This window comes from Entelurus aequoreus, linkage group LG28 (genome assembly GCF_033978785.1).
Source record: "Entelurus aequoreus isolate RoL-2023_Sb linkage group LG28, RoL_Eaeq_v1.1, whole genome shotgun sequence".
Taxonomy (NCBI): domain Eukaryota; kingdom Metazoa; phylum Chordata; class Actinopteri; order Syngnathiformes; family Syngnathidae; genus Entelurus; species Entelurus aequoreus.
The window spans coordinates 26,308,429-26,332,654 of NC_084758.1; the positions used below are offsets into that span (position 1 = coordinate 26,308,429).

Sequence of the window (24,226 nt, forward strand, 5' to 3'; positions counted from 1 at the left end):
ACACAGACGGTAGGGAGAAGTACAGAGCAGTTGCGTCTTCCAGTCATACTTGCCAACCCTCCCGATTTTCCCGGGAGACTCCCGAATTTCAGTGCCCTTCCCGAAAATCTCCCGGGGCAACCATTCTCCCGAATTTCTCCCGATTTCCACCCAGACAAAAATACCTGAGGCGTGCCTTAAAGGAACTGTCTTTGCGTGCCGGCCCAATCACATCATATCTACGGCTTTTCACACACACAAGTGAATGCAAAGCATACTTGGTCAACAGCCGTACAGGTCTCACCGAGGGTGGCCGTATAAACAACTATAATACTGTTACAAATATGCGCCACACTGTGAACCCACACCAAACAAGAATGACAAACACATTTCGGGAGAACATCCGCACCGTAACACAACATAAACACAACAGAACAAATACCCAGAACCCCTTGCAGCACTAACTCTTCCGGGACGCTACAATATACCCCCCCCCCCCCCGCTACCCCCCCCCCCCCAACTCAACCCCGCCCACCTCAACCTCCTCATGCTCTCTCAGGGAGAGCATGTCCCAAATTCCAAGCTGCTGTTTTGAGGCATGTCGTTGAAGTGCAATTTCCCCTCGTTAGCATCGAGGTATTGTGAGGCAGAACGATCGCTGTGGATCGACTACTACCAGTCCAAAACAGTCGGAATCCCTTGCGTAAGCATTCCATTCAGTTGTAAACAAACGGCACAAATGGCATTCTGGTCACCTTCTGTTCACCTGTGGGATGTTCCAAATAAGTGTTTGATGAGCATTCCTCAACTTTCTCCGTTTTTTTTGCCACTTGTGCCAGCTTTTTTTAAACAAGTTGCAGGCTTCAAATTCCAAATGAGCTAATATTTGCAAAAAAATAAAGTTTACCACTACAAACGTTAACGTCTTTGCAGTCTATTCAATTTAATATAAGTTGAAAAGAATTTGCAAATCATTGTATTCTGTTTTTATTTACCAACTTCACTGGTTTTGGGTTTTGTACATATATACTGTATGTATGTACATACATACATACATACATACATACATACATACAGTATATACACATTTATATACATACATTTGCTATTTAATGTCAATTTTGTTCCATTAAAATCTCATTTGATTAACGTTTGCACAAGTTACCTCTGCTAATTTTCGTTAGCCTATCAATCAGCTGGTCCATTGTACCTTAGCATTAAGCTAGCAGCATGAAAGCCAACCTTCATCCTGTATAATTAAATGGCTTTTTTCAGTTGATCCCAAACTGTATTGTTGATTTAACCCAATTCCTACAAGTATGTGAACTTCATGTGTTCATTATTGTACTTTCCCTTGTGCGCTTAGTTTTACAGTGACTTCCTTGTGGAGACTATCAATAAACAACCTCATCTCTAATTTTAAAGACTGTTTACATATTCGGCAAAGTAAATTCCAACAGTCAGGGAGGGCAGGATAATATATGACGATAAACCAGGGGTGTACAAAGTACAGCCCGTGTTAAAATGTAGAAATAAAATATGCAGCAACAAATTAAAAATAGAGCAAAACAATATAGGAAAAATATATATGTCTATACTAATTACTAATATTTGTTTGCCTTTTTTAAAGAAAATATATGCATAATTGGCATAATTATGCAAATTATATGTCAGATTGACACCACCCTGGCCACGCCCCCACTACCACAAATTGTTTGTAATCTGTGGGAAACATTGTGTAGACTGTTCAGCCTGTTGTTTTGCACTGTTCATGTGTATACTGTGTGTTTTTCAATAAAGTTAAAAAAAAAAAAGATGTAAAAGATGGCTGCAAGAGGGAACGTGAGAGGGACACAACTGCGGGGGGCATGTGCTCCCATTTCCAGCAGCACAGGAAGGGAAACTGTCTTACCTTGCACGGTGCCCCAGGGATACTGGCGAGCCTTCACCATCTTGTTCCCGATCTTCACCTCCTCCGTGCTGCCCACCACTGCGAACGGCAAATGGCTCTGTGGAGAAGACGTGGGTGTGTTGGTTGTTGCCAGCTTCCTTATGCCAATAGAACACGAAAATATACAAGATAGAGCTGAATATCTACCTACTCAGTGGCCTAGTGGTTAGAGTGTCCGCCCTGAGATTGGTAGGTTGTGGGTTCAAACCAAAGACTATACAAATTGGACCCGTTACCTCCCTGCTTGGCCCTCAGCATCAAGGATTGGAATTGGGGGTTTAATCACCAAAAATGATTCCCGGGCGCGGTACTATAGCTTCAATGGCGTCGTTAGCAACAGCATTGTTAAGCTTCGCCAGGCTGGAAAGCATTAACCGTGTAGTTACATGTCCATGGTTTAATAGTATTGTTGATTTTCTGTCTATCCTTCCAGTCAGGGGTTTATTTATTTTGTTTCTATCTGCAGTTAAGCCCGATGCTATCACGTTAGCTCCGTAGCTAAAGTGCTTCGCCGATGTATTGTCGTGGGGATAAAAGTCACTGTGAATGTCCATTTCGCGTTCTCGACTCTCATTTTCAGGAGGATATAGTATCTGAGGTGGTTTAAAATACAAATCCGTGATCCACAATAGAAAAAGGAGAGAGTGTGGAATCCAATGAGCCAGCTTGTACCTAAGTTACGGTCAGAGCGAAAAAAGATGTGTCTTGCACTGCACTCTAGTCCTTCACTCTCATGTTCCTCATCCACGAATCTTTCATCCTGGCTCAAATTAATGGGGTAATCGTCGCTTTCTCGGTCCGAATCGCTCTCGCTGCTGGTGTAAACAATGGGGAAATGTGAGGAGCCTTTCAACCTGTGACGTCACGCTACTTCCGGTACAGGCAAGGCTTTTTTATATCAGCGACCAAAAGTTGCGAACTTTATCGTCGATGTTCTCTACTAAATCCTTTCAGCAAAAATATGGCAATATCGTGAAATGATCACGTATGACACATAGAATGGATCTGCTATCCCCGTTTAAATTAAAAAAAATCATTTCAGTAGGCCTTTAAACAGTTTGTTTCATGGTTAGCGGACAGAAGGTATGCTCTGAATCAGGCCTGGGCAATTATTTTGACTCGGGAGCCACATTTAGAGAAACAAATGTGTCAGGGGGCCGGTATATCTATTTTTAGGAACACTAATACAAAACCTCACAATAATGTCTAATTGAATGCTAAAAACGTCATGACAAACCGCCTTAAAAAACGTAATGGAATTTTACATTGTTCTATGAACGATAAAACACTGAATATTGACAAAATATGAATGTCACACCCCCTTTCGATCGACATATTTTACAATCAAGTAAAACGCACAAAAATGCAACAAAACAGTGAAATATGAACGCGAAGGGTACAAAATAAACCCACCGACAATCTGATATATCTGATACATCACTAAGCTTTAGAACTTTGTTGTGAAAATCTCCTTCCGCGTCTGTGGAAACGCTTTCCGCCCACACTGCTTGGTGCCTCGTCTGAGCTGCTGTGACGTAGATTACCATAGTAACTAATTAGATGACCATAGTAACTAATTAAATTACCATAGTAACTGGTATATCATCCATAAGCGCAGATTCCAACCATTGAAATACTTTGTATAGTTCAAGACTTGCGGTCATTAGATAACGTCACTGCACATGATAATGGCAGCTAGTTTCCATCTTAAAGATCTAAAAAAATGATTTGGGAATGTCCGGCGGGCCAGATTGAAAAGCTTAACGGGCTGCATGTGGCCCCCGGGCCTTAATTTGCCCAGGTCTGCTCTGAATGAACCAATGAAAGTATTTGTTGTGTTTAAAGTAGCAGTAGAGTGGACAAACAAGTTGATTTTTTATTATTAATTGTGTTTCATTGTATACAATTAAACCATATCCAATTGTATTTTCAATCAGCAAAGTATGTGAAAATAAGGTCTAAACATCACAAAATGCCACAAATTCACTCAGCCATTTTGAATATTCCACTCTGAATACCTTCAGCAACCTGCAGTCTGACCATATTTTCAGATCAATCATACTGCTACTACGCAAAAATTGTAAAGAGATGTGGTGTTTATCATTCAAAATCCTTATGTAAGACAAGAATAAAGTAGATAAATAGCTAACAATTGAGTCAACACATGGAGGGTCCTCTGTTGCGGCCATTATAAGCCCTCTAAAAACATCCAAAAAGCGCCAACAATACTCTATTTACACGCCATGACCTGAAAATTAACCAAATATGAGTGATATTGTTATTATAAGCGCCGACGCAGACAGACTATTTTATTTTCGATAGCAGTGAGCTAATGCTAGTTTATGCTGCTATTGTTGACACACTGAGCCAGGGGCTGCTTCTGCTTTGTCTCAAACTTGCTAAAAGTAGATTATAATTCATGAATCTCTCACCTGCTAGAAGACAAATGTGGCCATGGACCGACAGGTTGGTCCACTTTCACACTACCCAAGATGATGGAAAATAAAACCCTTCGTGAGGATTGCGATTGTTTCTTCATCTAAACTGAATTATGTGAGCGTCCCGTCGGTCGGCATTCCAGCGAGAGTGGAAATATTACAGTAAGTGTTTCTTTTATTATGGTTTGTTATGGTTAGTTTGTATGTTTAGCACCTAGAAAAGTTGCTAATGCCATAGTGTTTCAATAAAGCTACATCCATTTAGCACTTGATACTATTTTGATAATATCTATTTATTCGCAAACTCTGGAAGTCTTTTGGTGTCATAAATTATATATATTTACAGTATATATATATATATATATATATATATATATATATATATATATATATATATATATATATATGATAATAGCTTCAATATAGAGGTAACTTGTTTTTCCACTCTGAAACTTTAAGCTAACTCTTCTATTCCTGAATCACCGCACAAAAAAGGTGACAAATTGTCAAAACGTACAGCCTTACTGTGTTGCTTGTACTATTCAAACTCTGAAAACTACACTACATGGTGGCGCTGTTAATATATCCAGAAGCTCCGGTTATCTTGAAAATTATATCACAGCTCAAGACACCCACTGTAAATTTATGCTGCTTTTAGCACAATCACCAAAAAAGTTGGTACACACCTTTAGGTGACTGAAATGCACATGACGGAGACACTTGAGCAAGATTGGTTCGCAAAAAAATGGCTGTCATTGCCAGGATTTTGCAACTAGTTGTCTGTAAGTCATTGACCATTTGTCTAATGGTTATAAAAAAAGTTTTGGGTATCTGTATTGAGAGCTGGGCGATATGGCTGAAAACTGTATCAGGATATAAGGCGCTTTAAATCAGTCGATATCGATAATCATTGATATCTTCTATGACATTTCGGAAATAAGGATCAGGAGAAAAATATATAAAATGTAAAAAATGTTATTTAAAATGTAACCTTCCTCTGATTATAATCCCCTCAGCTATAAAGGTGGAAAGGGATGGAAATGTCAACACAAGCATGGAAAACAATCAATGTAAACAACATTCTAAAAGCACACTTTCGCTCTTTAAATTAAGGTTAAAAAATAAGTAATATGTAAGAAGTGCTTAATAAAGTGTAACAAAATAGTGCAAAGTTTGAAAGTGTAAACAGAGAGAAACCTGAGAATAATTATTTTCTGCAGGTTTAGTGCCAGGAAGTTATGGCTGTGCTCTAAAGGGTGAGCGCGGTGGGGACGAGCGCCTTGCATAATTCACAGACCACATTGGTCTGTTTAAAAATTAAAAATAAATTAAAAAAGTGCCATATTGTCGAGGTGACTTTTCCCCTTTTATCCACGGTTACCAGCGAGCAAATGCCTTTGTTCATGCAACCAACCTTGCTTTTTATTGATAATGATTACGTGTCTACCGCAATATATACAGTATTGATATCGTTATGTCGCTCAGTCCTATCTGTATTACATGAATGATAACATAAGGATTTCATCACAACTCACATAAAGGTACACGTCTATACAAGGCTATTTTAACTCAGATCAGTTTTAGAAAAGGCTAAAGTTAATCAGGTAAATCTAAAATTTAGAATTACATTTCAGTACAGTACTCGCACCGGAAAAAGGATAACATTATATTACAAAAACAGCGTTTGGAAAAGCGTATGATTTTTAGGATTAGAGGGGGAAAAAATCGTTCAAATTCAATTGTTTGATTGCATAAAAACGACACAAATTTTTCTCCACGTTTTCAAACAATAAAAAGAGTTTAGGAAAATCTTTCCCCCCCACGTTGGTATTTTGCCAAAAAGTGTGTTTTCGGCAAATATATATTGATATCGTTATATCGCCCAGTCCTATGATAACATAAGCATTTTCACCACAACTCACATAAAGGTACACGTCTATACAATAGTGGCCGCCATATTAAACATTAGGCTATTTTAACTCAGGTCAGTTTTAGAAAAAGCTAAAGTTAATCAGGTAAATCTAAAATTTAGACATACATTTCAGTACAGTACTCGCACCGGAAAAAGGATAACATTATATTACAAAAGCAGCGTTTGGAAAAGTGTATGATTTTTAGGATTAGAGGGGAAAAAAATCATTCAAATTCAATTGTTTGATTGCATAAAAACGACACTAATTTCTCTCCACGTTTTCAAACAATAAAAAGAGTTTTGGAAAATCTTTCCCCCCCAGGTTGGTATTTTGCCAAAAAGTGTGTTTTCATTGACTAAAAATATTAACCAAACGGTCAAAAAACACCTTTGAGTAGACATGCCTGACTCCCTAAATGTAAAAGGGTTCCTCCTTAGAAGTAGTTGCTGTCGCAGTAGTTTTGCAGACAAACACACTGAATGAACACAAGAAGAGTCAGGGCAGATGTTCTTTAAGTGTTTTTGGCTCATGCGTTTAAAGACTGTCAAGCTTGCTGCAGGCTAAGCTGGCCGATTGTCTGCAGCGACGACGCTGCACGAGGGCTCTGTCTTCGTTCTACAATGTGCAAGGTGTCGCGACGCGTGACTTACGTTCATGGTGGAGTTGATCTCGGCGACGGACTCGTCGTCGGTGGGGAACTGGTAGATCTGCACGCCGTTGCTGACCAGCTCGCTGGTGATTTTAATCTTGAACTTGGTCAGCTCACTCTTGGAGATGGCGTCGGACTTGGCCACGATTGGGATAATGTTGACCTATGGGGCGCAGACAAGAAGATGGCGCGAAAGTGAGAAGACATCATAGTGAGAGACAACAGTCTTCAGAGGTGAAGCTGAGAATAGAAACATTTTTAATGGGCCTTTTAGACTTAGACTTCCTTTTTATTGTCATTCAAAATTGAACTTTACAGTACAGATAAGAACGACATTTTGTTTCATTAGCTCATGGTAGTGCAGGATAAAAGAGCAATAAGGTGCAGATATAAATAAATAGATTACTGTACAGATAAATATATTGCACTTTTGCATATGCATCCACGTTTATGGATGTATGTTATATTGTCTTTATATTATATTTTAAAAAAGAGTTGCCTTTGTTCAGCATTTTCAATTGCTGGGATGTTACTGACGTCACGTCCGGCTCACGTCCCACCCGATGAAAATGCGTGGTGGTCAAGGTAGCTCTGTTCTCAAAGGGTTCTAGGCTCCATTTAGCCTTTCTCGAAGATAAAATGCCCTTTGCTTTTGTTGTTTTTGGCTGTACGAACCGTTCAAATCGCAGAAAGGATAAATGTTTCTGCACAGTTACACAAGATGTAATCAAAAAGGGAGGAAGAGTGCAAGATTTTACAAAACGACGACGAGAAACTCATGCAGCTCACACTCCAGTCCAAGGGAGCAGAGTCAAAGAATGCAAGAGTTTGCAGCGATCACTTCGTTAAAGGTTTGTTTGATGTATACTTTTAACGTGTAGTATTTCCCATTTAAGTATTATTAGTTTAATCTTTTTTTGAAGGGACAACGCACAGAAACATTAAGCTCAAAGACAGATATGTTCTGTACCAGATTATAGCTAAATAGCTAATTTCCATCTGCAGTCCCTGGCTACCTAAATTAAAGGGATACAAAAATCATGCAATAAAATTATGACAATAAAACTATAGCATGTAATCAAATTAAGAAAAGTCATAAAATGCCCTTTCATGGACACATACTTAATATACAATACAACCACACCTCATTTACATCCTCACACAAAGACAATACATGCTCTTGTTCACATCTGTCATCATTTGTAAAAACAACCATGATTTTAACAGACACACCTCACAGTTTACAACAAAATGCTCTCATGGATACAAATTAGGTTGATGTGTCAATCATAGTGCCCACCTTAGTGACCGTGTGAGCAGCTTTGATTGCTCCAAAGCCACTTTTTAACTTCAATTGTGAATGAAGAGTAATCTGTTAGACTTTTCAAGTTTGTTGTGAGGTCGTTCCATTTCTTTATCGCTTTATATGAAAAGGCTAATTGTGCAAAAGATGTTTTACATCTGGGTACGCTACACTGCCCCCTGGTGGAGGCTGGTGTGATTCTAGTTGTCACAGCAGATGTAAACTGGACAAAGTGCTTAAGTGGCGCTGGTGCAGCGTTATTTAGGATTCGATGGGCCATTCGTATCTAATCTTTGAATGTTAGCTAAAATTAACAGTCTATATTTTTGGAGAACTAAACAGTGATGGTGGTGTTGTGATTTTCGGTCAAGGTTATCTTGATATTATTTGTATTTCTTAAACACATCTTAAACGAATGTTTTGAAAAGCACCAACTCGGCGAGTCCAAATAAAATAAATCGAATGTGAGCAAAACCTAAAAGTAGAGATGTCCGATAATATCGGACTGCCGATGTTATCGGCTGATAAATGCTTTAAAATGTAATATCGGAAATTATCGGAATCAAAAAGTAAAATTTATGACTTTTTAAAACGCCGCTGTGTACACGGACGTAGGGAGAAGTACAGAGCGCCAATAAACCTTAAAGGCACTGCCTTTGCGTGCCTGCCCAATCACATAATATCTACGGCTTTTCACACACACAAGTGAATGCGATGCATACTTGGTCAACAGCCATACAGGTCACACTGAGGGTGGACGTATAAACAACTTTAACACTGTTACAAACATGCGCCACAATGTGAACCCACACCAAACAAGAATGACAAACACATTCTGGGAGAACATCCGCACCGTAACACAACATAAACACAACAGAAAAAATACCCAGAACCCTTTGCAGCACTAACTCTTCCGGGACGCTACAATATACACCCCCCGCTACCCCACCTCAACCTCCTCATGCTCTCTCAGGGAGAGCATGTCCCAAATTCCAAGCTGCTGTTTTGAGGCATGTTAAAAAAAGAATGCACTTTGTGACTTTAATAATAAATATGGCAGTGCCATGTTTGCATTTTTTCCCATAACTTGAGTTGATTTATTTTGGAAAACCTTGTTACATTGTTTAATGCATCCAGCGGGGCATCACGACAAAATTAGGCATAATGTGTTAATTCCACGACTGTATACAGGTATATCGGTATCGGTTGATATCAGAATCGGTAATTAAGAGTTGGACAATATCGGAATATCGGATATCGGCAAAAAAGCCATTATCGGACATCTCTACCTAAAAGAGTTAAGTATTTACCAAAGACAACAATCCTAAATGAAGCTTTCAGCACACACACAATGTTGACATCAATAATTACAGTATATTTTGATAAAGACAGATAAAAACAGCCATCTTGGCTCGGTCGCCCACTACTGATTTTTACTTTCAAGAAGTTACATGTCGGAATACAAGCAATGGGAGCTTAAGTAGTTGTGCTACTTCTCTACTACTACTTCCTACAACTCGCCTACTATGATTCGCTGGTATTGTAAAAACTAAATACTCTCACACACTCTACATAATTGATGCTATCGTCCTTTTCAGGTGCAGCAGCATACAAATGCATCCCTCGGATATATGTGAAGACTGCTCCGTCGTCAGATCAGGTCGCCGCGGGCACAGCTGCTCAGGCAAAGACTTGGGGCGTCCACGCAAATAAGCCTCTGGCGGGAGCATCTCGCATAAAAGCAGTCAGCTGGTGAGCAACAACATCACGAGGTGTAGCGGGAATACAGGCAGATGGCTTTAAAAGGCTCGTGACCCATGAGTGGAAGGAAGGCGTCCATATTGCTACAGCGATACAACCCTTTTCATTTATAATCATGCGTAACGATTCAATGAATTCAAATGCGATCAAAGTACAAAGTGAGCGTCTCATGTGGAATGGGAAGTACTATGAGGGGATTTTTGCCTAGGCCATTCAGAAACACTATGTTTTTTCTGCAAAAGTGGGATTTGTGGGCCGAAAAGCAATGATGTGTAAATGATGTCATGGCACTGCCCTGAAGCATCCAATCAGATCGTTCCGCTGACATTCCCATGCAGTAAATGGTAATAATATAAGCCAGCACTCATTTCTTCCTTTGTCAGCGCTCACAAGGGATTTAAAAGTCACCTATTAGGCAAAATGGACTGTTATAACAGTACGGTGTGTCCCTGGAGACAGTTTATGAGCAACAAACGTTAGGAACATTCACGTTCTCCCTCACTTGATCTCTCCATTTGTTTGACAAGAGGCGCTCAAGCAGTCGATTTTGATTTCCGGGTTTTCATGACACATCGCTGCACATCTAAAATAAAGTCTTCAATAAAGCCTGAGTCGTAGGAACTAGATGTGGGAATATTTGGCCACCTCAAAATTTGATTTCGATTGGGCTGACTATTCAATTCAGATTCGATTAATCTTGTTATACATTATTCTGTTTATACATTTTAATCAAACCTTTTCAAAACCTGCTGAAAACCTTCTCTTGCCTGCTGACGTACAATTTATACGCACAGTACGATATCCTTAAAATCATGTATAAACAAATTGTACCAAAACATTCATTTTTAAAAAGACAAAGTAATTATAATCAAAAAGGAACTCAGATTTTAGTTTTCGAACATTGACAATAGAAAGATGCTGTGGAGGGGGGCGTGGTCTGCGGGCCTGCAGCGAAGCAGGGTGTGCCAGGACCGGCCTCGAAATCAGCGACAGGTGCGTAGATGGCCCACCTGGGCCTTGTTATCTAATCACCTGTCGCTCTGTTATAAGCAGCAGCCAATAGGAGAGACGGGGTTGGAGTGGGAGTGGGAGTGGGAGTTGGAGCTAGAGCAAGAGCGCGAGCGGGAGAGACTAAAAGACAATTGCTGGAAAGCAACCTGGGACATTACGTCTAAATAAAACAATATTGTAACCCTGAAACAGGCTCTCATGTCGGTGCTTGGTGGTCCGAAGAACCCCCTGGAGGGCAACCTCCACAGATGCATTTTAATTAAAGGTGTCACGGAAAAAAACTATGTAAACGAAACGAAATTTCGTTTTTATCTGTGCTGTAAAGTTCAAATTTGAATGACAATAAAAAGGAAGTCTAAGTCTAAGTCTAAAAGTCTTCCTGTATTCCAAAACAATTGAAAATCATAAATAAAAGATATGATTTTGTGTGAAATGGTGCTTTATTTAGCTTGTTGTAGTGGACCCCAACTTAAACAAGTTGAAAAACTTATTCGGGTGTTACCATTTAGTGGTCAATTGTACGGAATATGTACTTCACTGTGCAACCTACTAATAAAAGTCTCAATCAATCAATCAAAGCTTGTGAAGTGGTAATCTGGCCTTGCAGTCTTGAAAAACAAATGATGTAGTTGTGTGAATAGAGGGGAAGATGTTGTAGGTTTATAATTCTTTCTGCTACTTTTTATTCATTATTTACTTGAATGTTATGTTAATTTTTATTTTAATAAATTAAATAAATGGAATGTTTATTATTTTTTTACATTTATTCTACAATTTTTATTTACCAAAATCACAGAATTTTGATTAATCTACTAAATGAAAATAAGCTGGTGTTGCTAACATGTGTGTCCTCCTGACCCACTTATGGTTTTGTATCTATAGCTATGGCATTTATTTACCCTCTGAGACTTTGAAATAGTCGACTATAAATAGCACATATGGGGCCTTTAGGGGACTTGTAAATCTGTATTGATTCTTTGGGCCGTGGTGTTGTTACACTTCTTACTTGAGAGTCCAATAATCGCACCAATCTCGGCTGAAGGTATTGCACACTAAGTGGAATTGAATCAGGGTGTGTGCGTAATAGACGTACGGTATGTACAGTCGCGATCAAAAGTTTGCATACACTTGTAAAGAACATAATGTCATGGCTGTCTTGAGTTTCCAATAATTTCTACAACACTTATTTTTTTGTGATAGAGTGATTGGAGCACATACTTGTTGGTCACAAAAAACATTCATGAAGTTTGGTTCTTTTAATGAATTTATTATGGGTCTACTGAAAATGTGACCAAATCTGCTGGGTCAAAAGTATACATACAGCAATGTTAATATTTGGTTACATGTCCCTTGGCAAGTTTCACTGCAATAAGGCGCTTTTGGTAGCCATCCACAAGCTAACATCACATGGACAAAGACAAGACCTTCTGGAGGAAAGTTCTGTGGTCAGATGAAACACAAATTGAGCTGTTTGGCCACGTTACCCAGCAATATGTTTGGAGGAGAAAAGGTTAGGCCTTTAATCCCAGGAACACCATGGTGGTGGTAGTATTATGCTCTGGGCCTGTTTTGCTGCCAATGGAACTGGTGCTTTACAGAGAGTAAATGGGACAATAAAAAAGGAGGATTACCTCCAAATTCTTCAGGACAACCTAAAATCATCAGCCCGGAGGTTGGGTCTTGGGCGCAGTTGGGTGTTCCAACAGGACAATGACCCCAAAAACAGGTCAAAAGTGGTAAAGGAATGTCTAAATCAGGCTAGAATTAAGATTTTAGAATGGCCTTCACAAAGTCTTGACTTAAATGTGTGGACAATGCTGAAGAAACAAGTCCATGTCAGAAAACCAACAATTTTAGCTGAACTGCACCAATTTTGTCAAGATGAGTGGTCAAAAATTCAACCAGAAGCTTACCAGAAGCTTGTGAGTGGCTACCAAAAGCACCTTATTACATGTAAGCAAATATTAACATTGCTGTATGTATACTTTTGACCCAGCAGATTTGGTCACATTTTCAGTAGACCCATAATAAATTCATAAAAGAACCAAACTTCACGAATGTTTTTTGTGACCAACAAGTATGTGCTCCAATCACTCTATCACAAAAAAATAAGAGTTGTAGAAATGATTGGAAACTCAAGACAGCCATGACATTATGTTCTTCACAAGTGTAAGTCAACTTTTGACCACGACTTTATATGACAACATGGAACTCACCTTGCTGTCGAGCTTCTTCATGGTCACCAAGTCGAGGGACTTGAGCGAGTGCCCCGTGGGAGCGATGAAGTAGAGACATGCGTGGATGCGCGTGTCGTGGTAGCTGTGTAACGTGCGCTTGATCTTCAGCTCCTCTTGGAGATACGCTTCAAACTGGGTATCGATGAACTCCACGATGGACTTGTAGCTGCCAGAGACACACAAGCGGACACGACAATAAAAACCTGTCTGGTGGCCTCTTTTACGTGCGGTAATGTACCTGTCTTCCTTATTAATCTGGTCCCCGAAGCCCACGGTGTTGACGACGGTGAGCTTGAGGCGCACGTTGCTCTCCTGGAGCTCGTAGGTGTTGGACTTGAGCGTCACTCCGGGCTGGCTGTGCTGCGTGGGATCGCCCTCAAACTTGGTGTTGAACAACGTGTCCATCAGAGTGGACTTGCCCAGACCCGTCTCTCCTACACAACATCATATAGCGAAATGGAATCATTTTGGAGGACACAACTCAGGCATAGGCAGGTCAGGTGGGCATTCATGATGGTGTTGACTCGTTTGTTTTCATTTGTGACGCCCATACAAAGCAAAAAAAGTTGAGTTAAGAGTACTTGTTGCAACCAGCATAGGTGCTGGAAATTCCAATATGTAAATAGTTTGTTGTCTAACAAGGCTGCAGCCATCTATTATTTGATTATTCGAATAAACGGATCAAACACACTTAATAGCCTCTATGCGTAATTTAGGGGAAATAGCTGAAATATCCCATCCATCCATTTTCTACCGCTTATTCCCTTCGGGGTCGCGGGGGGCGCTGGAGCCTATCTCAGCTACAATCGGGCGGAAGGCGGGGTACACCCTGGACAAGTCCCCACCTCATCGCAGGGCCAACACAGATAGACAGACAACATTCACACTCACATTCACACACTAAGGCCAATTTAGTGTTGCCAATCAACCTATCCCCAGGTGCATGTCTTTGGAGGTGGGAGGAAGCCCGAGTACCCGGAGGGAACCCACGCAGTCACGGGGAGGACATGCAAACTCCACACAGAAAGATCCCGAGGCCGGGATTGAACTCACGACTACTCAGGACCTTCGTATTGTGAGGCAGATGCACTAACCCCTCTCCCACCGTGCTGCCTAAACAATGATTTTTCTGCTAGCCATAAGCTTCATTCTTTTTTCTAATAAATGCACATTATAAACAACGAAATTGCACTATTAATATGTGTGCATTAACAGGAATAAAAACTAAAAACTTTTTTTTTTAAACTTTCTAAAGTTTGCCGTCTCATGTGCACTCAATTACAGCAGCCGTGCAAAAACTATGTTTGCGTATTTTAAAGTTCTGGGCACTCTATGCGGTCTGGATTTCATACATTTTTATTATTTAATTAAATGATTAATGGAAGCCTTTTTGGGGAGAGGGTCGGTATAGCACGATTGGTTGAGTGGCCGTGCCAGCAACTTGAGCGTTCCAGGTTCGATCCCCGCTTCCGCCATCCTAATCACTGCCGTTGTGTCCTTGGGCAAGACACTTTACCCACCTGCTATAATATATTATTTTCAATAAGTTGAATATGTTTGTTATAATTCTTCCGTGTACTTTTTAAACAATTGTAGTTTGAACAGTTTCTTAAACTGAATCATATTAGCGCTTTGTTTGATGTATTTGCTTAATCCATTCCATAATTTAATTCCACATACTGATATAGTAAATGTTTGAAGTGTTGTACGTGCATACAAATGTTTTAAGTAACATTTTTCTTTGAGGTTATATTTCTCCTCTTTTGTTGAGAAGAATTGTTTTACATTCTTGGGTAGCAGGTTATAGTTTGTTTTGTACATAATTTGAATGTATCAAATCATTAAATTTCAATATTCTTGATTTAATAAATAAAGAGTTTGGATGTTCTCTATAATCAACATTATGTATTATTCTAACTGATCTTTTTAGTAACACAGTTAGTGAATGTAATGTACTTTTGTAATTATCTGTACATATTTCTACACAATAACTAAGATATGGTAACACTAGCGAGCAGTAGAGAATATGGAGTGATTTTTGGTCAGAACTCTATTATTATATAAATATTTCTTGTTACTTTATGTTGTATATTTTTTTATATGAGATTTCCAACTCATTTCTCATCTATTATTACACCCCCCAATTTTTTTTTTTACTCTTTCAATGTTTACTCTGTATATTTGTATTAGTGTTTGACTTTCCCCTCTATTGTTGCAAAATAACATTATTTTAGTTTTACTGAGGTTCAGATATAGTCTGTTTTTTGTCAAACCCCTTCTTTATTTTGTTCATTTCTTCTGTTATTATTTGTATTAGCTTCTGTGTGTTCTCTCCTTAACAAAACGCAGTCGTGTCATCTGCAATTGTACTAACTTTAAGTCCTTTGCAACTTTACAAATGTCGTTTTTGCAAAGAACTTCTGTTTTCATGCCATTGTTGTGGAAGGATATAGTGTAACTTAATGTTACACTATTTCATTATTACTATTATTGCATTACATACTATACATTACCTTTTGCACTATATTAATTTATATTATTATGCGTTGTCAATTTTTTACTTTTTTATGTCATTGCCTGAAATTTAAAAAAATAAAAAAATGAAAATAAACGTCCCATATAATGCTGCAACAATTACTAAAAAGGTTTGATTTCTATTCTGTTGCTTTGATTAATCATTTAATGAATGTGTGCGTGCTCATTTTTGTCTACTTGACAGTTGCATCTAAAAATATCAGAAAATTATAATCGTGAAGAACTATCTATCGCCCAATAGTATATAAAAAAAATCCTGAATCCAGACGAGGATCTACAGTATTTGTTATAAGTGGAAGCCAATAGTTGAGTAAATATGTTACTTTTATGACAGTAAATGCTTTGCATTTCACTCAATTGTCCATCCAAAACGTTGCCATATTCTTGTATGAGCCACTGAATGAAGACAAATAAGAATTTAAATATGCATCAAACTAAAATGTAGGCAATCGAGGTAGGAGGCGTGTTTGCTGATGCACTCTGACGTTCATTTATCTCCCAGGCAGTCAGATGACTCAGTCAGCTGGCTTCTTCTGCAAGAACTTCTATTTTTAAGTCTTCACGGCCCATCTATGTCAGCCTGTTTTTTGCAGGACATCTCTCCATTTAGCAACCGCTTAACCGCTCCTGTGAATCTTTGCAATTTTATAGTAAGGCCAATTGAAATACGATAGTTACGTGTTTCCTTGGAATGTTACACATGGATGAACTCATTCCACATTTATGTACAGTGAGACTCTAGGACAAAAAGCGCTAGAAAGGTCTTCTTTGAGCTCTCATCTGCCTCGACATTAGGTACACCTGCACAAGCTTACGAAAACCCAATTCAAGTGTCAATTAAAACTGAAAATTATTATGTTCTTGTTTCATTATACCTTATCTCCTAAAATAGGGCCAAACATCTATGGCCAAAATAACGAATTATTTTTTTATCAATATTGAAATCACAATTATTTATTCGCATTAGCTTGGCAATGTACTTTAGATAATCAGGTCGGGAAATTTGGGGGCGGGGAGCGTGTGAACGTGACTTCATCTTGTCATTTTTTTATGAAATAGTCTAATACTAAAAAAGCTGATTATACATTAAAGGAAAAACTTTGTGTTTTTGTTCATTATTAGTAAAAGCATTTTAAATTGTTCCTCATTACATGATGCCTTCAGCTCTATTCATCAATTTTTGCTGGGCTTTTTCGGAGCCATAAAAAAACAGTCATCAATGAGACACCGTCGCTTGACCTAATCATCTTGTGTAACCATTGTATCCACTTGAAAAGGTCCTTCAATGCACATTTCATACACATGCGCACGTACAGGGAGTGCATGAACATTAATGCGGGGCACATCTTGCCAGAACACCGGGGAAAAGTGTTTGCACTCGACATAAAAGTGTCTCCAGACTATTTAGCACGATAACGAGCCGTTAGTTGGGTAGTGCGACTCCAAGGAGGCAGAGCAGCATGTTGTGCAGGCGTTCACACCTTAGCAGCAGTGCAATCTTTAACACACTTGACCCCATGGAAAGTCGGTGCAGTGAAACGAGGCCCGGGATAGGGCTGGGCAATATGGCTGAAAACTGTAATAAAGTGTTTCTATATCCATCGATATCTATAATCATTGATATTTTTATGACCTGTCGAACTTAAGAACCACGAGAAAAATATTGTACGGTGTTTTCGGGTCTGTGGGACCCGTTTTTGATTTTTATTAAAAGAAAAATTATAAAATTAATTAATTTTTCAAACTGAGACTCACTGGCTTTGGCTCATTTTCTGTGAAGAACATATATTAGAATACATATTTAATGACCATTAATGACCACACACCATACACCCCCCCTACACATTTCTATTACATATAAGATGTCTGGGTCCACTGGACCCGGGGCTAATAGAAGTGTGGAAATTGATGTTCTGTGTACCGCACGCACGCATGACCCACAATGCACTTCTGCCATGACGCACAATGCACTTCTGCCATGACCCGCCCCCGCCGAATTCTTATTGGTTGATGTGTGTGTGACGATTGTTGACATTTGCTTCGTCTCTTACGCGAATGAGATAAATAATATTATTTGATATTTTACGGTAATGTGTTAATAATTTCACACATAAGTCGCTTATGTCGGAGTATATGTCGCACCCCCGGCCAAACTATGAAAAAAACTGCGATTTATAATCCGAAAAATGCGGTATTTGGGTTAAAAATATTTTTTGCAAACCAGTAATTATAGTCTGCAAATGATGTGTTGTTGTTGAGTGTCGGTGCTGTCTAGAGCGCGGCAGAGTAACCGTGTAATACTCTTCCATATCAGTAGGTGGCAGCCGGTAGCTAATTGCTTCATAGATATCGAAAACAGCGGGTGGGCAGCATGCAGGTAAAAAGGTATCTAATGCTTAGACCAAAAATAAACAAAAGGTGAGTGCTCCTAAGAAAAGGCAGTGAAGCTTAGGGAAGGCTATGCAGAACGAAACTAAAACTAAACTGGCTACAAAGTAAACAAAAACAGAATGCTGGACGACAGCAAAGACTTGCTGCGGAGCAAAGACGGCGTCCACAATGTACATCCGAACATGACATGACGATCAACAATGTCCTCACAAAGAAGGATAAAAACAACTGAAATATTCTTGATTGCTAAAACAAAGTACATGCAGGAAATATCGCTCAAAGGAAGACATGAAACTGTTACAGGAAAATACCAAAACAAGAGAAAAAGCCACCAAAATAGGAGCGCAAGACAAGAACTAAAACACTACACACAGGAAAACAGCAAAAAACTCAAAATAAGTCACGGCGTGATGTGGCAGGTGGTGACAGTACACCTACTTTGAGACAAGAGCTATATTGATGCATGCTTGGTTATGCTTTAAAGTCATATCCAACAATTGCGACAATTACTTTTTACTGTCAACTGAGTTTAGTTTTTTAATGATTTCTGCTGGTGGTGTGACTCCGCATTTTTTCAATGCAAAAAATGTGCCTTGGCTCAAAAAAGGTTGAAAAACACTGATCTAAGTTACATTCAAACCAGTGTGGGTGGCACTGGGAGCAGGTGGGTAAAGTGTCTTGCCCAAGGACACAACGCCAGTGATTAGGATGGCGGAAGCGGGGATCGAACCTGGAACCCTCAAGTTGCTGGCACGGCCACTCTACCAATCGAGCTTTTTCCAAATGAAATGTGAAGAAAGCAGAGGAAGAGGTGCATGATGGGTTCAGGAACACCACATCTGGCCTAAACACACACGTGCTGTTGAAATACCAGTCTCATGACGTTACGTCGACTTTCACCGGCACATTAAAAGATGTTGTCGCTTGTGACCGACCGTGTACTCACCGACGCAGAGGATGTTGAAGCAAAATCCATGATTGACAGATTTGTTGACCAGCTGGTCAGGCATGCTGTCGAAGCCGACATGGCCGGCGAGAGGCACGGTCCGGGCACCTTCACCCTGAACACAACGAAAAAACAGTTCATACGCTATAGCAACGCTTTTCAATAGAATGCTTAAGCCCCAAAACGGGCTGAGAAATGACATCAGATCAGGTATAAAAAAAAAACATCCTTAAAAACTTTAATGAAAGTTTTTTTTGCAGTAAGTCCTTAAAAACAGTACATCATTTGTGTTAGGCAACATTTTTAAGTACGTCTTTAAAACAGCATTGGGACGGTATAGCTCGGTTGGTAGAGCGGCCGTGCCAGCAACTTGAGGGTTGCAGGTTCGATCCCCGCTTCCGCCATCCTAGTCACTGCCGTTGTGTCCTTGGGCAAGACACTTTACCCACCTGCTCCCAGTGCCACCCACACTGGTTTAAATGTAACTTAGATATTGGGTTTCACAATGTAAAGCGCTTTGAGTCACTTGAGAAAAAGCGCTATATAAATGTAATTCACTTCACTTCACTTCATTGCTATCCAGTCATATACTGTAGTAGATCTTTGACTAGTGTTTTATAAAGTCAACCTTAAAAACAGCATAATGCTCCTGTCATTTAGAGGATCTTTGAATAGCTTTTTTTGCAGTATGTTCTTAAAAACATCAGTGCTCCTCCAGTCCCACAGAGGATCTTTGGCTAGTTTGGTTTAGCTGTCGGTCCTTAAAAACAGCACAGCACTCCTGTCATATAGTAAAGGAGTTCTTAAAACTTTTTGACCTAGGGGCCCAAATTTTCCACTACAGACCCACCCAAATATTAACACTGAATTAGTAATCTTACTTTTGGTTTTTAATCATATCTAACATTCTTACATCATAAAAGGATAAACCTTGTCCAAATGATAGGAAGCAATTTGTTAAGCACAACGATTATTATCAAGTAGTTCCTTAAAAATAGCACAGCACTCTGGTTATTTAGAATATTTGACTCGCAGTTTTGCAGTAATTTCCGAGTTACATATTTCAACTGCAACCCGCCGACTTCCTGTTTCCTGGAAGCTTCACTTTCTTGTCGCATTGGGAGACCACAAAGCAATGTTGCACATCATACTGCTTATTGCTCCTTACTTTTAGACGCTATACTCTTGGTCAAAATGTTCGGCACACTTCCACAACTCTATTAAGTTCCAATGGCAAAGTCCTTCCTGTACAAAGATAATAATGCAACACACACTGAATTGTGTGGTTTTGGTGGAAGCAGTGGTGCAGAACTGCAGAGCATCCACATAAGAAGTGAAATACACGTTACAAAGGTTTCTTAATATTTTGGGAACTCATGACACGGTCGAAATATTAGAAACAGCTCTCAGAAATTATGTAGCTTTGTGACTACGTTTACATTTACACTGCAGGCCAAAGTAAATGTTGTTCTACATCCGCTTTTTTCCAGTTGACTGTTTACACTGCGAGTAAAATGTGATCTTTATCAGACTCCAGTATAAACAGACCCCAATGCGGCCTCAATGTCCCTTGCATGCACAGTTCGATAAAGTGAAAACAAAGGAAATTAACCGGATTCCATAAATGAACAAGGAAGTCACTACTACTACTTTGCAAAATAAAAGTTGCCACACCTTAAAAACTAGGGTTTTATTGATGTGAAAATAATTCAAGTAATATAATGTATGAATATACGTATATTGTGTCAAATATTAGGGAGGATTCTAATCTTAAGTAGAGGCAACACGGACAGTGTGGATCTACGTTAGCTTTATTTTTCAACTCTTTTACATAAACAACTTACGCAATGTATGTAACATGTTAGGGCTGGGCGATATGGACGAAAAAGTATAGCTCGATACATTTTTACTTAAACTCGATATTCGATATATATCTCGATATATTTTCCGGTGAAAGTATACATATAAAGATATTCATTTTTGAGCGAGATTCACTGAAATTGAAGTGAATGACAACTGTACTGTAAACAGTCAGTGGCACTTTCATTAACCCAGTTAGTCAAGATGGGTATTAACAGCACTGAAAAGAAACTGTTTAAGTAGCACGGAATTACATAACATAAATAAAATAGAAAAATATTATTTCTACGTAAAATAAATACGTAGACATAGCTGTGCAAACAGAACAGTTTGGATTTGGGCTTACATGGTAAACAACTCAAATGAATGTTTTATCCAGACGCATACATTTGTCCAAATGTGGCCAAGTAGACGCAATGTGGGTTTCCTGGACGTTGTCTACATCGCTAAAAGAAAAATCTAAAGAAGAGAATCCCTCTGCCATCTTCCACTGGTTTTTTAAGTTAAAGTTAAAGTTAAAGTTAAAGTTAAAGTTAAAGTACCAATGATTGTCACACTCACACACACACACACACACACACACACACACACACACACACACACACACACACACACACACACACACACACACACACACACACACACACACACACACACACACACACACACACACACACACACACACACACACACTAGGTGTGGTGAAATTTTTCCTCTGCATTTGACCCATCCCCTTATTCACCACCTGGGAGGTGAGGGGAGCAGTGGGCACGCTGCTGCCACGCCCGGGAATCATTTTTGGTGATTTAACCCCCAATTCCAACCCCTAGATGCTGAGTGCCAAGCAGGGAGGTAATGGGTCCCATTTTTATTGTCTTTGGTATGACTCGGCCGGGGTATGAACTCACAACCTACCGATCTCAGGGCGGACACTCTAACCACTAGGCCACTGAGTAGTAGTATATAAATCGCTCTTCTCTCCTACGACTCGTCGTCATTTGGGACGTCTGTTGTGATTTTCCTTCCTGGTTCGATGACTCGCCCTATTTTGCCTCTGATTGGCCTAATCTCAACCAATCGTGACTCATCATGGTAAACAACCAACCAATCATGGATGTTCTTATACGTGTTGTACGCCTTGGAAGGAGGAAGGGGAGGGGTTTAGTAGACCATGGAGGGGGAGAACAAGGAACACAACAAATAAGCGGCGTTTGGTCATTTTAACGTAAAAATAATTATATCGATATTACGATATTTTCTTAATTCATATCTTGTTAAAAAATATATCCATGTATCGCCCAGCCCTATAACATGTAAGCAAATACGCCACAGCGTACACGTCATTTCCTATATATAGCCTATTATTTGCGCTATTTGGCCGCTGAAAAAAGACTTTGCTCGCCAAAACCGGATGTTGTGATGACTTATCCACTACTGCTGGCGGGCCGTGTCTTTTCTCGTGCACACGAATGACGTAGCTCGCCCAAAGATGACGTAATAGTCGCAATCAGGTCGCATTTGAAAAGATCAGATTCCCATCTTATGCGAAAAGTTCCAATTTAAAGCACTGAGGAGCGTTTAGACTGGCAAAAAAATATCCGACCGGTGTCACTTGAGGGCAAAAGAAGTACCGTATTTTTCAGACTATAAGTCGCAGTTTTTTTCATAGTTTGGCCGGGGGTGCGACTTATACTCAGGAGCGACTTATGAGTGAAATTATTAACACATTACCGTAAAATATCAAATAAGATTATTTAGCTCATTCACGTAAGAGACTAGACGTATAAGATTTCATGGGATTTAGCGATTAGGAGTGACCGATTGTTTGGTAAACGTACAGCATGTTCTATATGTTATAGTTATTTGAATGACTCTTACCGTAATATGTTACGTTAACATACCAGGCACATTCTCAGTTGGTTATTTATGCGCCATATAACGTACACTTATTCAGCCTGTTGTTCACTATTCTTTATTTATTTTAAATTGCCTTTCAAATGTCTATTCTTGGTGTTGGGTTTTATCAAATAAATTTCCCCCAAAAATGCGACTTATACTCCAGTGCAGCTTATATATGTTTTTTTCCTTCTTTATTATGCATTTTCGGCCGGTGCGACTTATACTCCGGAGTGACTTATAGTCCGAAAAATACGGTAGATTTGGTGTCCAGTGTAAATGGGGCCTTTGTTTTGATACCGTTATTGCATCTTTTTGCTTCGCTTTGTGCCCTTCTTCCACGCTCTTAAATTGTGATCGCGTATAGTGATTGTAATTCCTATCATGAAGCTGATCAATTAAAACAGTGACTACAGCCTCTCTCTTTCTGGACCAAAGCGTTGAAAAGAGTGGAAGCGAGTAGGCGTGCGGCTGCTGTTAGTGATGCTCGCGATAGCGGTGGTTTGCATGGCCGTCTCTGCAAACGCCTTTTCCGCAGCCAACATTAGCAAGGAATTTAGATTATATGGCAAAGCGAGCGTCTGTTATGCGTCCTAACATAACACAAGTGTCGCTCGGGGAAAGAAAAAAAACATTCCAACCGAAAGAAGGCAAAAATGGTGATAGGAGACAGTTGTAGCTTATTGAGATAGTATGCATTTGGGTTTTGGGGGAGAAAAAGACAAGTATTTTAGTTGGAAGTGCAACATTCCAGAAACCCTTCCTGTCTTTCAAGACAACCACAGCCGAGCTGCAGAATGGGATGTCAAACTGCAACAAAAAAAAGGAAAGAAAAGGGTGCTATTCTAAGCACATTGTCTGCACACATTGGTTTAACCAGCCAGAGTAAAATATGTGGAGCATGCAAATGTCTAGGGTGATATACCAAGCAAAATGTTTTGTGTTATTTGGTCTGCTACACACAAATGACAACGCCCGACTGAAAGTTACATTGCAGGAGATAACATAACGGAAATGAGCAGTGCTGAAATGCAATTGGGGGCGTTAGAGAGAATGAATGGCTAGTTGCTATAATAGCTCCAATAGCTAACATTGATTAAAAATGACCTTACACAAAGCATTTTGCGTGTTAGCGAACAAAAGTGGCACATTAAAGTATTAAAAGCATCACTTGTGATGACAGCATCAGTAATTTGTATTAGCATAATATTAAAAAAATATATAAACTGCCGCTCCCCGACATTTTGGGATATATAAAATTACGATAATCACAAAGGCGGGCGGTAACAAGCAAATCACCGATTTAAATATTTCCAGCGCGGAAATAAATAAATGCGGGGGTTTTTTCCACATAAG

The 24,226-nt window shown here is 39.4% G+C and overlaps 1 protein-coding gene across 4 annotated transcripts in view; it reads right to left on the minus strand.

The window, feature by feature from the left end:
- Window positions 1-24,226, minus strand: part of septin6 (septin 6) — a 47,069-nt gene that overhangs the window by 13,756 nt on the left and 9,087 nt on the right. For all 4 annotated transcript variants that reach the window (XM_062039829.1, XM_062039830.1, XM_062039827.1 and 1 more), the window contains exons 2-6: window positions 19,115-19,229; window positions 13,481-13,676; window positions 13,222-13,408; window positions 6,932-7,093; window positions 1,892-1,988 (exon numbers count right to left, since the gene is read on the minus strand). In XM_062039829.1, coding sequence (XP_061895813.1) covers window positions 1,892-1,988; window positions 6,932-7,093; window positions 13,222-13,408; window positions 13,481-13,676; window positions 19,115-19,229 — 757 coding nt within the window. The remainder of the gene's footprint in view (window positions 1-1,891; window positions 1,989-6,931; window positions 7,094-13,221; window positions 13,409-13,480; window positions 13,677-19,114; window positions 19,230-24,226) is intronic.